Source organism: Oryctolagus cuniculus, chromosome 4 (genome assembly GCF_051225735.1).
Source record: "Oryctolagus cuniculus isolate XC-2025 breed Fujian yellow rabbit chromosome 4, ASM5122573v1, whole genome shotgun sequence".
Taxonomy (NCBI): domain Eukaryota; kingdom Metazoa; phylum Chordata; class Mammalia; order Lagomorpha; family Leporidae; genus Oryctolagus; species Oryctolagus cuniculus.
In genome coordinates, this window is record NC_142870.1 from 104,165,420 (window position 1) to 104,182,743 (window position 17,324).

General features: G+C 34.9%; 1 protein-coding gene across 9 annotated transcripts in view; it reads right to left on the bottom strand.

Annotated features, from left to right (window-relative positions):
• The window catches only part of NAALADL2 (N-acetylated alpha-linked acidic dipeptidase like 2), a 1,439,631-nt gene that overhangs the window by 172,965 nt on the left and 1,249,342 nt on the right, over positions 1-17,324 (bottom strand). For 8 of the 9 annotated variants that reach the window (XM_070072494.2, XM_070072500.2, XM_089330911.1 and 5 more), the window contains one exon: positions 8,874-8,969. The exons of the other annotated variant lie outside the window; for it this stretch is intronic. In XM_070072494.2, coding sequence (XP_069928595.2) covers positions 8,874-8,969 — 96 coding nt within the window. The remainder of the gene's footprint in view (positions 1-8,873; positions 8,970-17,324) is intronic. 9 annotated transcript variants of the gene reach the window in all.

Genomic DNA, 17,324 nt, shown 5'->3' on the forward strand with positions numbered 1-17,324 from the left:
GATGAATAATGTGAGATATTTTAACCCTTATTAAGTCCATTTAATACTTCACAGAACCCAGTGAAAACCTGGGAGTTGATGGGCTTAACTGAATTCATTTTATGACTACTATCTATTCTACACTTTATTCTTATGTTTTCCATATCCTGTTCTATTTCAAGTGATTATAAAGATAGACATACCATGGGATATAATAACCTTTCGGCAGAAATGTCTCCTTTGTTCACCATGGGTTTTTCATCTTCTAAACTACTTTCTGTTTTGAGGACAACTTTGTTAAAACTTGTAGCAAGATTCAGTGGATGTCTCTGCAGCACTCTTGTTACTCTGTGACTCATCTTATTTTGTAGAAGTCATTTAATAGAAATGAGATTTACTGAGCAGCATTCTGACATAGTAGGTTAAGCTGCCCCTTGAGATACCAGCATCCTATACGGGTGCCAGTTGGAATCCTGGCTGCTCCACTTCTGATCCTGCTCCCTGCTAATACACTTGGGAAAGCAGCAGAGGATGGCCCAAGTGCTTGGGCCCTTGCCACCCATGTGGGAGACCCTGAAGAAGCTACTGACTTCAGCCTGACCCAGCCCAGGCCATTGTGGCCATCTGAGGTGTGATCTCTCTTTGTCTCTCCCTCTCTCTCTCTCTGTAATTCTTCCTGTCAAATAAATTAAATACATCTTTAAAAAAATGAGATTGACCTCTAGTCCGGAATGAATGATTGCCCTAAATTAATCACAGTAAACCTATTCTAATAGTGATCGATTCGAGCAAAGCAGGCTTAATTCAATCAGTATGATTATTTTCATAGTCAAAAGAAATGGTTCAAAATACAGAATAAGACCAATTCAGACCACTATTGTGAGTGGAGTGAGGACTTGACTCTAAGCGCTATGATAGGGGATGCAGGCATCCTAACAAGCAACTTAACACTAGGGTAAACTAAGCCAATGGTAAGTCCTTGTCCCATCATTATTACCTTATTTTAGAAATAGTACAATTTTCATCTCGAGTAAATAGCTGAAGGTTACCATAATTTTAAATGTCATAAAATCCTATGCTTTTATTTTATAAAATAAAATGAGTATATTAATAAATAAACCCTGACTGGGCAAAGATAAATATTGGTTCTTTATTACAATGCCTATTAAACACAAATTTGCTTGGTAGCTTCAAAATTCACTTCTCAATTCCTAAAATTCTATTTAATATCATTAAAGTACTCATTTTGGAAACACATTACATTTATCCTAAAATACCAATTTCTGTGAACTCTTCCAAAACACTGTGTCATTTAAATTGCACTACATGATGAGAGAAATCTGAAATTTCAATTATTTTCTGTACCACATCAACTGCAGCAGAATATACATGACCAAATTTAGTACAGAGAAAAAGGCTAACATATTCAGCATTTCCTGGAAGGGAATAGATACATAGACACACAGAGACACATTTATACACACACAATGACTTAAAAAATTTCATAGAAAATGTGTATTATGAAAAACTATGTGGGGGACCAGCACTGTGGCGTAGCTGGTAAAGCTGCCGCCTTCAGTGCTGGCATCCCATATAGGTGCCGGTTCGAGTCCCGGCTGCTCCACTTCCTATCCAACTCGATGCTGTGGCATGGAAAAATTATTCATGGATTTCAAAAATTTTTGCCCCAAAATAAACGTATCCAATAATATTATTTTCCATGAACTTCTTGAAGTACTTTCAATGGCATCTAGGGATTAACTAAGGTACATTAGTGAGAGGATTTACACTAAAAACCTGTAACATTAATTAGTTCCTATCATATGATATTGTGTGCACCTGTTTGCACATGTGCGTAGGGTCATCTTTTATTACAGTCATCCTTGGGGTACAGTTTCTAAGACATGTAGTGTCAGATTAGAAGCTATTGTAACAAACTACAGAAGACTATGTTAGCTTATATTTGATTTTTTTAAGTAAGTGCGTAATACTTGGATTTTTCAAATACATGTTTTTATATTTCAAAAACATGTTTTGAAATGACATTTGGCCTGTAGACCAGAAGTTAATTTGTTATCCACTGACTATTCTTTCTGTTGCCTCTGTACTTCTACAGAATTTTGAGAATATTATTATCAGGAAATCATGTCAAAATACAATCTCTTCTTCAAAGTAAGAGAGAAATGCAGAGATTAACTTAGCAACACACTTTGGACTTATTGACAAGTCCCTAAAGTAAGAAAAAAGGTATATTTAGAGTATATAGTATTCAGTTATTTCCAAAAAGGTCACATGACGGAAAGACACTATTTCCTGAATTAGATATGTATACTTGCTGAAATAGGTTCATTTGTCTTTATAAGATTGGCGTATATCTACAGATGATCATAGGGCTTTTCATTCTGAATACGAATAGTGTATCTATATTCTGTTAAATTGCAAGTTTAAGGGGTAGTGTTGTGGTGGAGCAGGTTAGACCACCACTTACAATGCTGGCATCCCATGTGGGTACCAGTTCAAGACCTGGCTGTTCCACTTATTATCTAACTCCCTGCTAATGCTCCTGGGAAAAGCAGTGGAAGATGGCCCAACTACTCAGGGCTTTGCAACCACATGAGAATTCCACAGGGAGTTCTAGGCTCCTAGTTTTAGCCTGGTCCAGCCCCTGTCTTTGCAGCCATTTGGGGAATGAACCAATGGAGAGAAGTTCTCTCTGTGTTTCTCCCTCTCTCTGTGCAACCCTGCCTTTCAAGTACATGAAATAAATTCTTAAAATCAATATTTATAAATATAATAATTTATGCTCCAAAAATAACAGCTTTTCTACTCTTTTGTAAAAATGAATTATTTGGGGGCCAACACTGTGGCATGGCGGGTAGGGTGGCTGCCTGCAGTGCTGCATCCCATATGGACACTGGTTCAGGTCCTGGCTATTCCTCTTCAAGTCCAGCTCTCTGCTATTGCCTGGAAAAGCAGTAGGAGGATGGCTCAGGTCCTTTGGCCCCTGCACCTGCATGAGAGGACCCAGAGGGAGATCCAGGCTCCTGGCTTCAGATTGGTGTAGCTCTGGCCGTTGTGGCCAATTGGGGAGTGAACCAGTATAAGACCTCTCCTCTCTCTCTCTCTCTCTCTCTCTCTCTGCCTCTCCTTCTCTCTCTTTGTAACTCTGACTTTCAAATAAATAAGCAAATCTTTAAAAAATGAATTATTTGAACATATTGTAGAATTTGACAAAATATCTATCTTGATGATTAAATTTGTTTAAAAAGGGAGTCTTATTTTCATAATTGCATATTTTGTAATAATTCACTTCTTTACTTTTTATTTTATTTTTTATCAATATAAAGAGAACAGATCTCATGCATTCCACAGGAGCAACTCTAAGACAACAACCATATGCCCTCCCTCTTCCTTTCCCTACCCCAATTCACCCTCTCTTCCCTCCCTCCTCTTCTTTAACATTTGCAAATGTATTTTGAGTAATAAAAACAAACAGGAGAAAGGAAAACTGATGGTGTAAGGCATATCTGTACAAATTATAATATTTGTGCAGTATAATGGAAAACAATAAACCAAATCTCTCTAGGCAAAGTAAAAATACTGTAAGTCTCCATTTTCAGTAAATGAAGATTTTGAATTTAATTATACATTTATGAAGAAAATCACACCTAGAATATTTCCTCTTTAAAATGAGAGTTTGACTTGAATACACCATCATCTCCCTTCATATCTACAGCTCCAATCAGGATTCTTTATTAAAAATACAATATGTTAATTGAAAATACATATTTGGGATAGTTTTTGGTTTAGCTCAAGTCATGAAAACATAGTGTTGATCTCTATGGAGACATTGTGCACTTAGTATCAACAATTTGGAAATGTTTATTCTTTAAAAAACAAACCCTTTAAATCCATAGCTTTAGAATAACCTCAAATGTGAAACACACAGTATTAAAGACTATCCATAAACTTTCTTTTCTAAATAGAACATGATACTTTCATATTTTATCCAGACAGTATAGCAATAGTAGGAATATGTGGAAGACATTCAGATTTGCTCATTCAGATCAGAAATCATAGCCAGATTTTCTAGGCATTTAAATAACTGTGCTAGAAGTTCTATTAGTCTCAAGAATACAAAATACCTTTGAAACTTAAATGATATTTTAAAATAATTACAATTTTCTATGTCATTGTCACATGTTTAAAGTAATGTTAACAAATACAATTCCTTCAAAAAAGCGATCATAATTTAATTAACCTTAATTATGATTGACAGCCACATGCAATTAATAATAACCAAAACTGGTAAAAATTTGAATAACTTAAACGTTTTTCATCACTGAAGACAAAATCATTAACCTTTTTATTTGCACTACTGCAAAACTGAGTAAAAATTTACAGCTACAAATTAAAGCCTAATATAGTTTTACTGCTAGAATGCAAACTATAAAAGAATTAGTAACCTTGATTTCTAGGTTTTATACAAATATTGCTTTATTCTTAAAATTATTCTCCCTGGGACACTTTCTCCACGTATACAATGGGAATAAATGCCATAATGTTTCCACTTTTTCCTCTTTGTGATATTATAGTACCCAAATAATTTTAATAGAAATACTATTTAAACACAGTATTAATATAGGATGAAATATACATTCATTTAAGACCAATATTTTTGAAAGCCCTATATTATCAATATTTCATATTCAATACCAATACTAATAACAAAGGAAGAAATTGTTTTTCTTACTGTGGGAAAAACAATGAATGGACTAATACACCAGTATTTCTTGAGGAAGCTTACAAGCAGAAACAGATCGTTTTTTGGTTTCCATGGTACCACATGTAAGGCATTTTTGTTTCCATGGATGTGCCATTTATATTCAGGGACTTATATATTAGAACACTTGGGGTGTCATATGAAATATACCATCAATCCAATTATGAAGCAGACGATGTCTTTTCTCTGAGACCACAAATGCTCTGTGTTCATATTTAATTTTAAAGACTCTGTCTTCTAAATGTGGCTATAGAGATTTAGGTGTGTGTTGGGTGCATGTGTGTATACACACAAATTTTGCATCATCATTAACTGGGTGTCTATTATGGACAGAATTTTAGTGAAAAATATAATCATAAAATGTATTAAATATAAATAAATACATCAAATCTAAAATGAAGATGACATTATATTTGTTAAAACTAGACTAAAGAAAAGGGTAACAAACATGAGGATCTCTTCACTGAGAATAGCAAAGACTCGAGGATCGGGCATAAATAAAAATGGAACCCATGTAAGAATTTCAAAGAATTGGTTTAAAAGGTATAGTAAATGAGCAGTTGACTGGGTAGAGTTTTCCTTTTAAAATTATTTTCCTCTCTTATTTTTGCTCTTGTTCTCTGCACAAATATTGCCAGAGTCACACCATCTGTGTTATCAGTGGAGATGAAATTTTCTATAATCCATGCTGTCCAATAGAGAAGTTACCAACATATGTGGTCATCAAATATGTGAATTGTGGTGAATAGCACGGAGAAATTAAAATTCCAATTATTTAATTGAGATTATTGTTTTACTTTAAACCCACATGTCAATAGGGGTTACTAACGCATTTCGAGTTCCTACTTCTTTCTGAAGAACCAACTTCAAATATCCAGCTGTGTCCTTTATGTATCTACGTAGATGCCCTATGGCACTCCAAGACTCTAAAGGTTCAATGTCAAACTCAACATCATATTCTCTAAATCAATTCACAATCTAGTTAATAATTTTATTCAATAATATCAACTTTGACTAAGATAGAGATATTGAAATTATTTTTGAGTCTTCCCTCTGCTTCACATGTCATATATCATATAACCTGTCATTCAGTTCTAAAACTGTCTCTCAATTCTGTCTTCCATCTTCCAAAATACATATCATTATTTTTCACACGTTATCACCAACTAATGATCTTTAAAACACTCTCAAGGGAAACTCACTGACATTAAAATAAAGCTGAAATTCCTTAATTCCCATATCACCTCTCTGGTGACTTCTTCAAATCTCCTAGGCAGAATCAAAACCTCCACCTTCTTCCCTCCCATATTTTTCACACATCACCTGTTGAAGTATCTTATGTTAAATGATTTACTTACCTTTTTTACTCCTTTGGGCCTGCTCTTGTTTATTAACGTTTTGTGGTGCAAGTGTGTTACTGGCTTATTGCAGACTGATTGAATGCTTAGGTAAGTAATAAAAACATATAAGCAAAATGTTGATAATGTAGAAACATAACTGGAAAATTCCTATGTGTTGAAGGAGAAATAAGCCGATTTAAAAACTTGAATCTATGATGATTTTTATTCAATCACCAAGGAATTAAGCAGCTAGGATGTATATTAATAAATTCATGTTTTAGTCTTTGAAGGAATTAATTTGGCTTCTATGATGATTTTTAAAAACAAAAATGCTGTGGGACTTTTTTTTTGGTAATTATATAGAATAAGAAAAACATCTTCAACATCCACGCAGCATGTGTTGCCCTAAGGCTACTTCACACTTAGCACCTGACTGTCATTGGCGTCATGATGAATTACAGTTTTTGGCATCAATATTGAGCCTCATTCATTGTTACCTTAGGTTCCATGCTTTATATCAAAAAGACAAATTCCAAGACAAATTTAAACTTTGTATAGAAAAAAAATTAGGACAACACTGTAAACCAGGTTGTAAACCAGGGTCTCATGGTTTATAACCCACATATGAGTGTATATGTATGGTTTATTTACTTGATAACATAGTTTAAATTCAGCAAAGCAGCAACTATAAATTATTAACATTTTAAAACAAAGAACTTGTAATTTAATTTGACATAAAGGATTACTCACAAGGAAAGAGTATATGATCTACATAAATATCGGCTTATTGCATTGATTTAGGTAAAATAAAATATCTGATTGTGCTGCACTGTAATATCAAGTCAAAACTTTCACTGGCACAAAGAAAAAATACCATCTTTAATTTTTATTTACTTCTAGTTTCTTAAATATACTATAATACCAATAACAATTATTTCATATTTTGCAAATTATTTCTTATATTTTATAGCATATTGCCATAATTGGTAATTCGGCATTTATATCTAGCTAGTTTTTTTCAAAGTGTTCTGTTTTCTCTACAATATTACACTAGGTTATGGAATTAGAATGTCAAAATTTGAGATAAGCTGTATAATATCACTAACACTTTCAGTCAAACAAGGTATTCTAAAGACCCCAACTCTACAGAAATTAAATTTAGACTCCATTTTTGTACATTAATAGTGTATTCTTAGCATTTATTAATTTAGTTATATGCTTTCACATCTTTGTTACACACAGACATAAATATTTCTTTTGACATCACAGAATTTTGGTGAGGAGGGGAATTCTGAGTATGCTTCTTTTTGGTGTAGAAAATAAAACAGTAGCATCACTTCTCGGCCTTTTGGCTAAGATCAAGTGAAAATAAAACAGTGTTGTGGCCCATACTGTGGTGTAGTGGGTAAAGCCACTGCCTGCAGTGCCAGCATTCCATATGGGTGTTGGTTCAAGTACCAGCTGTTTTGACTGAAATTCTATCTATTAACTTTATAATTTTACAGCCTTAGAATTTATTGTTCTATTATTAGAATTACTATTATATAATTACTATTATTAAATATAAATAAGAATGAAATCTAAATATCTAAAATATATGTTAATATATATTCATCCAAATATATTTTATATAAGCTCATAATTATATACATTTGTCCATCTATTATCTATGTATCCATCACCAAATAATAGAGATACAGTTAAGATTTCAAATACTAATGATGTATTTAGGAGTTATATCTACTTTATTATCTCCAAATAATAAAAGATGTTCAAAGGATCATAAACTAAATCATGGAACTGGATAGATTGGAAAGGAAAACATAATAAATGTATACTTAAGATTCATATATTTTGTTTAGAATAATTTTTCAAGTAAAATAGAATTCAAGCTCCCCTTATTTTAAGTGTTCAGAAAAAAAATACATTCACACAACTCTTATATGTAAGAAACAGACATACAGTGTGAGCTCATTCTATTGCCTGTTGTTGAGCTCAATTCATTTTACAACATTTCTTATTTTTAAAGTAAAACAGCCTTTTAAACTTTCACCAAGATTTAAAAATGATTAAATCTTTCAAATCAGCGTACATAAATATGGATTATTTTAATGGTACTGAAATGCAAATATTCTCTACAAAGTCTATTCCCAAAAAGGCAAGTTATGACAAGTTATATAAATATTGGTAAATGTAAAAGTTCCTATGTTGTCATGTCATTAAATTTATTTGCTCCACACAATAAAACTTAATTTTCTTTATATGGAAAGCTTACATTTAGGAGAATACAGTAAAAATATAAGTATTACCACTATAGTGTAAAAATATTTCTTATAAAATCAGTTTTTCTCATATAAAAAGAGACCACCTTTTTACTGAAACTAAAAAATATGACAAATAAGTACCTTAAATATTGAGACAAAACTTTGAAGACAGAGAAATCCATAGACATATTTTGTGCCACCCTTAATTTAAAGCACAGCAGTATATTTGAGAATACACCATAAATTCATTTTCAAATTGAGAAAAATGAATTTTTTAGTAAGGATTGGTTTTAAATAGAAATCATCAGCTATAGATCTGTTTGTTCTTGAAACAGTTGCTTATCATCTGTAACCATTAACAAAGTAGTATTGTATAGTGAAATCCTTTCTAGTATTTTCTACAAATAAAAATAGATTTCCCTTGACTGGATATTTTCCTTTCCCCCATACACAAACAAAAAAGAACAAAACTTTTCTGTCCCATTCATGAAGGCATCCCTTCCCTACCTTAGTAATGGTCTCGTGAAGGTTGAAAAAAGGATCCATTTCTTCTATGTTTGTTGCATGTTTAGGAAAAAGTGCCTCGGAGAGAAAACTTGGACCCTAAAGTAAATTAAAAAAAAAAAAACCAAAATATGTAAAAGTCTTCACTGCTTTTGTTTTTTTAAGTGCTTGTTGGATTTTCCTTACAGCTTCAAAAAACTCTAACTGACCTTAAAGCTTTCTGTTGATTGTTAGAGTTCATTCTACTGATCTAATTTCCTTTCATGGAATAGTTGTAACTTTAAACATGTAGACATCTATAATCTTTGACACTATATGTACCTACATAAGAATATATTCTTACCAAAGGAAATAATTCTTGTACCACCCTCAACTTTGTTTTCCTAAATGCAGACTTACATGCAGACACCTTGACTACAAAACCCATACCTGAAATCCCTTCTCTATTTTACAAATTATAACTTATAGAATGGAATGTTTTGATAAACACAATCTCCTAGAAACATCTAAGTAAAGTATGCATGATATTTCAAATACTGCCAAACCTGAAAACAATACTAAGATACAAGTGTATTTTAGGTACAACTGCCCTATGGTTTTATATGTTGCCAATAAAGAGATTGCATCAGAACCATGATGTTAAGATGGTGAAAATAAACCATATATACTCTAATTCATTTATACTTGCAGGTGTAGCCAAATGTCAAGATGCAAGAGACACAAATACAGTAATATTACTATCTAAAACCATGCTCTTTGGGTTAAGCATTGTAGCAGTGAGTTAAGTTGTCCACCTGGGACACCCACATCCCATAATAGCACTGCAGGTTCACATCACACCTGCTCAGCTTCTGATAAACCTTCCTGCTAATGCATCCTGAGAGGCACTGGATAATGGTTTAACTGCTATGGCCCTACCACATACTCAGGAGACCTGGATTGAGTTACAGGCTCTTGGTTTAAGTTTACCCCAGTCCTGGCTGTTGCAGGTATCTGGGGAATGAAACAGATGTGAAGTCTCTCTCTCTCTCTCTCTACCTTTCCCTCCTTTGCTTCTTCTCATTGTCATTCTTTCAAGTGAATGAAAATAAACAAACATTAAAGCTGTCCTTGGAGTTATCATTAGCATCCTATGAAATTATTATTTATAACATAAAAATCTTTACCTCAAAACCTGAAAGAGCAAGGTTATTTGCCTAGAAAACAGAAGACTTGGGATAGGATATATGTGAGAGGATGGATAGATAGATACAGACTTACAGACAGATAATCTTCCTGAATACAAACATGCAGATGAAAGATCGAATCCAATCTTGGTAAAATTCAATTTACCAAGACTTTCAAGTGGTATCAAACTGAAGTTGAATGTTATTATTACTATTTATTACAACAATCCAACAACAAACAGATTATTTCGAGATATATTAATGGTTGAAGAGAAAATTAAAATTATATAGTTGAAATGCTTTGAAGTTATAAAGATGTATATATCATCTGGAAGCTGAGTGACTGTATTGTGCTCAAGACCTGGGGATAAAACAATAATCTGAGAAATGATGCACAGTTGTTAAAATATGTAGTGGATCACATGCAGACTTACAAGTATATTGAGTATAGAAGAGATCTCTGAGTGAGGCTGGAGGGCAACATTGTAGCACATAGGTTAAGGTGCAGTTTGGGACTCCCAGATCCCATAAGAGAGGGCCTGGATTTGAGTTCTCACTCTACTTCCAATTCCAGCTTACTGCCAATGAATACCCTTGGAGGCAATAGATGATGGCTCTACTCCTGGGGTCTCTGCCACCCATGTGGAAAATCCAGATGGAATTCCAGGTTCCTGGCTTCAGTCTGGCCCAGCCCTAGCTGTTGAAGGTATGTGAGGAGTGACGTAGTGCTGGAAAATATGTCTCCCCCTCCCTCTGTGTGTGTGTGTGTGCATGTCTATCTCTTTGTCTTTCAAATAAAATTTAAAAGATATACTTATGAGGTTGGATGATAAAAACAGAACTCATGAAGCTGTTATAGGAGGACTTATCAAAGAAATGCATGGAGAACTATGCAGGTGTGAACTCACGGGAGTCCAAAAGTATAGAATGTCTGACAATGAATAAGCAATCTAGCAAAGCAAGTGAACAAATATGGTAAGATGAAGGGTAAGATTATCCACTGGAGTTAGAACTTCAGAGATTTCTGGTATCTTCTGTTAGAGAGATCTTTATGGATTTGTGAGGGCAGGCGACAGAATGGAGTCAGTTGAGAAGATATGAAGTACATTGTTAAAAATTATGATTAGCTGGAGAAGTTAGAAAAAATATACGATTAGCTAAATAGACTTATATAATCAAGGAAAAGTTTGTATAATCTTTTAGATAGAATTGACATGTGTATAATGTCATATGAGAGGAAGAACCTGGAAGAGAAGCAGAACTTTTTCAAAACACAAGATAATTAGGGGAAACAAACAGATTGTGGTTTTAAAGGAAATGAATTAAAAGTACAAAAAGTTATCCAAAAAATAGAATTGTCAGAAGAGTCAATGGAGACAAAGATGTTGAAAAGATGGTGCTAGCATATACATTGAAGGGAAACATCAAAAAGATTCATATGTCACATTTATTTTTTTTTTTTTTTTTTTTTTTTTTTTTTTTTTTTTTTTGACAGGCAGAGTGGACAGTGAGAGAGAGAGACAGAGAGAGAAAGGTCTTCCTTTGCCGTTGGTTCACCCTCCAATGGCCGCCGCTGCAGCCGGCGCACCGCGCTGATCCTGGCAGGAGCCAGGAGCCAGGTGCTTTTCCTGGTCTCCCATGGGGTGCAGGGCCCAAGCACCTGGGCCATCCTCCACTGCACTCCCTGGCCATAGCAGAGAGCTGGCCTGGAAGAGGGGCAACCGGGACAGAATCCGGCGCCCCAACCGGGACTAGAACCCGGTGTGCCGGCGCCGCAAGGTGGAGGATTAGCCTATTGAGCCACGGCGCCGGCCATATGTCACATTTAATTAAAGTTTAGACTACATTGATTTAACTAAGCTTGAACCCATCACCACTGCCAAACAAACTTTTTGTGTGCTTTTTGGAAATGATCATTTAAAAATTTTCTCCTGAATTGGGGATTGAACTAGACAACATTCTGAGCATGAATTCCCTAGGTTGGCACTCAATGAGCATGGCCTAAGATTAAATGGAATAATTACAGTATTTTCTACAATCCAGTACTAGGTAAACTCTCTACATGAATCATCTACTTTAATCAACACATACCTATAAGGCAAAAACGTTTATTACTGTCTATTTGCAAATGGGAACCAATTAGTTTCAGGTCCTTAACTCAGGCATATACTATAAGTGGTATAGCCTGAATTCAGACCTAGATTATCTGATTCCACAGTCTATGCCTGCATTCTTTCCATACCATGCAGCTCCCGAAAATGAAAGCTTATTATAGTCCAAGAATCTGTGCATTTGAATTAACAAAGATTATTCTATGACATTTTGTTCTAATTTCCTATATGCCTGTCCACTTTCCATAAGCATCATAAACATAATGCACACTGTAGTGGATTTGGTCAAAGAATCTAGAACTACCTATGTGCACTTTCTTCACTGCATTATTCTCTGTTAGGCAATCAGAGAACATACACATCAATATTTAAATTTAATACATGAAATTAAAATGCTTGTAAGGCTTTGAATGGCACTGACACTCATAATGTGCTCGACTGAGGAAAAGGTAATTATAGCCATAATTTTAGAAACATAACATTCTCATCACTATTCGAAGTATAAAAGACCCGAGATAATGGGGAGTTTAAATAGAAATTTAACCATTCAAGGTCAAATGTGGAGCAATAGTAGCACATAATTTCCTGAATACACTCATCTTTTTACATTTCAATTAAATTTTTCAGGTTATAGGGAAGTCCATAGTATTTTGCTTTATTGAAAATATCCAAGGCAGCTTTATGATTCCATTCATATTGATTATTATCCTAATTTTAGACCTGGAAGAGACTTTAAAAATCTTAATTCAATCCAAATATACAATGGGAAACATGGGAAATCCAAATGATTAAATTAGTTTTACAGTCATTAAGCAGTTGTTGGAAAGTTAATTCTAGAAGTCTTCTCTGTGTGTGTGTTGCATGTGCAAATGCATGTAGGTGATTCTTAAACATTTTGCCATTTCTTATAAGGTAATTCTGAGATTGGGGTAATAATTGTAACACATATTTTAAATATGTGAATCATTTCAATTAATCCAGATGCATTTTGGTCTTAAAGTTCTTACATGCCAATGAAATACTGCCTTAGGATCCACTATTCATATTTTATAATTAATTCCAGCTAATCTCCCATATATACATCTATGTGTGTGTGTGTGTGTGTGTGTGTGTGAATTGCCTTCTTTCACCTCTTAATCACTGAATTTGTGCTTATATTACCCATTATACACAGCATGTATCATTAGTTAAAAAGTCAATGCCTTGTTTGCTTTTTATGTCTCACTGTCTAGACAGTTCAGCAGGTTCAGAAAGCCAAGGGACAACTACAAATAAACAATAAAAGATGCTCACAGCTGGGAACCTCACAAATTAAGACATTTTATAATAAATATCTTAGTTAATACTTTGATGGTGAATAATTAAGTGACTAAATGTTGTTAAATTAAGTTTTCTTTAAAAGTATCGGGGCAGGGCCAGTGCCAAGGCACACTAGGTTAATAATCCGCCTGCAGTGCCAGCACCCATAGGGGCGCTGGTTCTAATCCCGGTTTCTCCTCTTCCAGTCCAGCTCTCTGCTGTGGCCTGGGATAGCTGTGGAGGATGGCCCAAACCACATGTGAGTCCAGGAAAAGCACCTGGCTCCTGGCTTCAGATCAGCACGGCTCTGCCCGTTGCGGCCATTTGGAGAGTGAACCAACGGAAGGAAGACCTTTCTCTCTGTCTCTCTCTCACTGTAAACTCTACCTGTCAAATAAATAAATAAAAAATCTAAAAAAAATATATATTGGGGCCACTGTTGTACACAATGGGTTACCTGATGCTTGTGATTCCAACATCCTATACCAGAGTGCCTTCAAGTCCCAGTTGCTCTGATCCTGATCTAGCCACCTGATAAAGCTCTTGGGAATGCACAGATCACAACCCTAGTACTTGGGCCCCTGCCACCCTTGTGGGAGACTGGATAGAGTTCTGGGCTCTTGGATTCTGTCTGGCTCTGCCCTGGCTGTTGTGGTCATTTGGGAGAGTGAACAAGCAGATGGATGGTAACTAACTCTCTCGCTCACTCTCTCTCTGTCATTCTGCCTTTCACAGTAACTAATTAATTAATTTGAAGGCTGCTTTTTAGGCATAGATTCCAATATTTTGAACTTAAATAAATGTTTCTTTTTAAATTCCATTTTCCAATAACTTTTTGAAGTGCTCTTGTAAAGAATAAAAAGTGGCTAATATTTGTTTATGTTTATGTTCCTGTGTTGCCTTTATAAAAAGAAGAATCCATCTGACATAAAGGTCACAAAAATGAAGAACTCTAGGAAGGTTGGTTGGTTTCATAAGTTGGTTTAAGAAATGGCTGAGATCATGTCAAAAGTCCTATTCATCTGTCCCACAACTTCAGAGGACCCATAAAATTAATCCAGAATGACTTATTATTAACACTAAAAATGAGTCATAAAGAGACAACTCATCTCTTCACATTCTATCTCTTAAACCTCAAGAACTTTGTTAGGTTGTTTTCAGCCAGATAAGGGGTAGAGAGAATCAACAGGCTAGCACTGACTGCAATGTGCAAGCAACCAATGTAGCATATTCATTGTCTATGTTTTTTTTTTTTTTCTAATTTGCTCTTTAAGAACAGTCTCTGAAGGTGAAACTATTTAGTGTATTTGTTAAAAAAAAATGCCTATCACCCTATAAGACAGAATGATGTTAAGAAATTGTTAAGAAATCAGCAGCTCAGGGGCTGGCACTGTAGTGCAGTAGGTTAATCCTCCACCTGCAGTGCCGGCATCCCATATGGGCGCTGGTTCTAGTCCTGGCTGCTCCACTTCCAATTCAGCTCTCTGCTATGGCCTAGGAAAGCAGTAGAAGATGGTCCAAGTCCATTGGCCCCTGCACCCGCATAGGAGACTGGGAAAAACACCTGACTCCTGACTTCAGATCTGCGCAGCTCTTATCTATGTGGACATTTGAGGAGTGAACCAATGGAAGGAAGGCCTCTACCTCTGTAACTCTACCTCTCAAATAAATAAATAGAATCTTAAAAAAAAAAGAAAAGAAATCAGTAGCCCTTTTATAAAACCAACACTGACTGCTCATAGGAGATCTGTGGTGCATTTTCTATGACCAGTGTCCTAGAACCTCTAAACCTATTTTCTGAGGCTTTAGGGGACACTTCCTATGCTCTTTCCAGACTGTGATGGCTTAAGGCATTCTTTAGTTGTGGTTACATGACCGTTTCTCTCCATTTGTCTTCTCTGATCATCTTACCTGTATGCCTTCTTTTGTTCTGTTTGTTAGAACATTCATCATTGGATTTATTTATTTTTTTAGGTCATTTCTAATTTTTATTAAATCATTCTCAGCTCATAGATAATTTTAAAAATAAAATGTAAAAACAGCAACTAGCTTTACTAAAGGAAACTTCGTTTCACAGTCAATTATTGCATTACATCAAGAATACATATTTGTACTAAGACTTGGTCACAACCCTAAAATTTCTATAACTTCTTATTACACATAAGGTGGGATACTTTTATTGGCAGTGAAGAGGTAAAATCCCACTTATGTTACCTTCGGTGTATGAAATGTGCTCCCTTGATTTTGAGTTCTTGGGCAGACTGGGGGTAACAAGGCCAATCTGAAACATCACTGCCAAGCATCATAATTGGATTTAGAACTCACCTAGATTATCCAAGACTACCTTATCCCAAGTTCCCTAATTTAATTTCATCTGCACAAAACATTTGTTTTTCAAATAAAGCACCATTCACAGGTTGCAGGAAACACGTGCTTTTTTGGGAGATTTCTATTCAACACATTACTATCCCTAAGCATTCAACAGACTTTCAGCTCTAAAGTGAACGGAATGTTTTTTTTCCATTCATAGACTTCAATTTTAAACCCAATTCAGATCTTTTTCCTTGTTTCTCTTTTTTAGGACTAACTATAAAATAGAAGAATTTGACATTATAAAAAAAAGAATTTGACATTATAAAAATGTCTTTAAGTAGCATAAGCAAAAGCTGTCTTAAGTAAGTTCTGTGTATTCACTACAAATTAAAGACTTTTAAAAAATTTTTGGATGGAGATTTATGGGTATATAATTTTCAAAATATATGTATCTTAATATTTAAGATTTATTGATTTAATTGTGCATTAAGAATTTTGTTTTTCCATCTATCCTTTGTTACCCATTTAGTAGAACCTAGGTTGCTTTCTCTTTCACTTCTAGAAATGATAATTTTTGTCTCCTCTCCTAAAGTTAATTATGATCATTAAAATCTTAGCTGTTGTTTTCTTAATCCTATAATTTGTTAATTTTTATCAATGTTTGAAGATTATCTGTGATACTTTAATATACATTATTTTCTGACACTCACCTATTGAAGATCAGCAAAGTGTTGTTAATGACACTCATATGCTGTATGAGTAGACTGAGCCTCAGAGACATTATCTATTTTCTGCTGGTAAGTGGCAGAATGTGGATTAGAATTTGGATTTTCATCTCCAATCTGCTGTTACTTGCACTACACAATCCTATATCACAAATGCCCAGATAAAGCCAGATTGACAGTCGGTCCCAGATAATGTAGAGGACACTGTATAAATTGCAGGACAAAGTAACAAATGTTCAAGCCTATGAAATTAAACTGCATACAATGGAGTTCATTCAGAGGTTCAAAAATCCATCATAACATTCTACACATAAATCACAAAGTGATTGTTTATCTGTTTTAGGGCCATCACTGAATGATACAGCTACAGATAAATTCTTACACTTTCTTATATTGTTTCTCTACACTTACCAAGGCTAAGAGAGAGTACTTTTTTTTTTTTTTTTTTTGGACAGGCAGAGTGGACAGTGAGAGAGAGACAGAGGGAAAGGTCTTCCTTTGCCGTTGGTTCATCCCCCAATGGCTGCTGCAGCTGGCGCACCACACTGATCCGAAGCCAGGAGCCAGGTGCTTTTTCTGGTCTCCCATGCGGATGCAGAGTCCAAGCACTTGGGCCATCCTCCACTGCCTTCCCAGGCCACAGCAGAGAGCTGGACTGGAAGAGGGGCAACCAGGACAGAATCCGGCGCCCTGACCGGACTAGAACTCGGGGTGCCGGCACCGCAGGTGGAGGATTAGCCTATTCCATGATGCCGGCCTATTTGTGCTCTTAATCATTATAAAATATATTGCCTATAATACATGGTATATACATTATTACACAGTATGTATTTATATAAT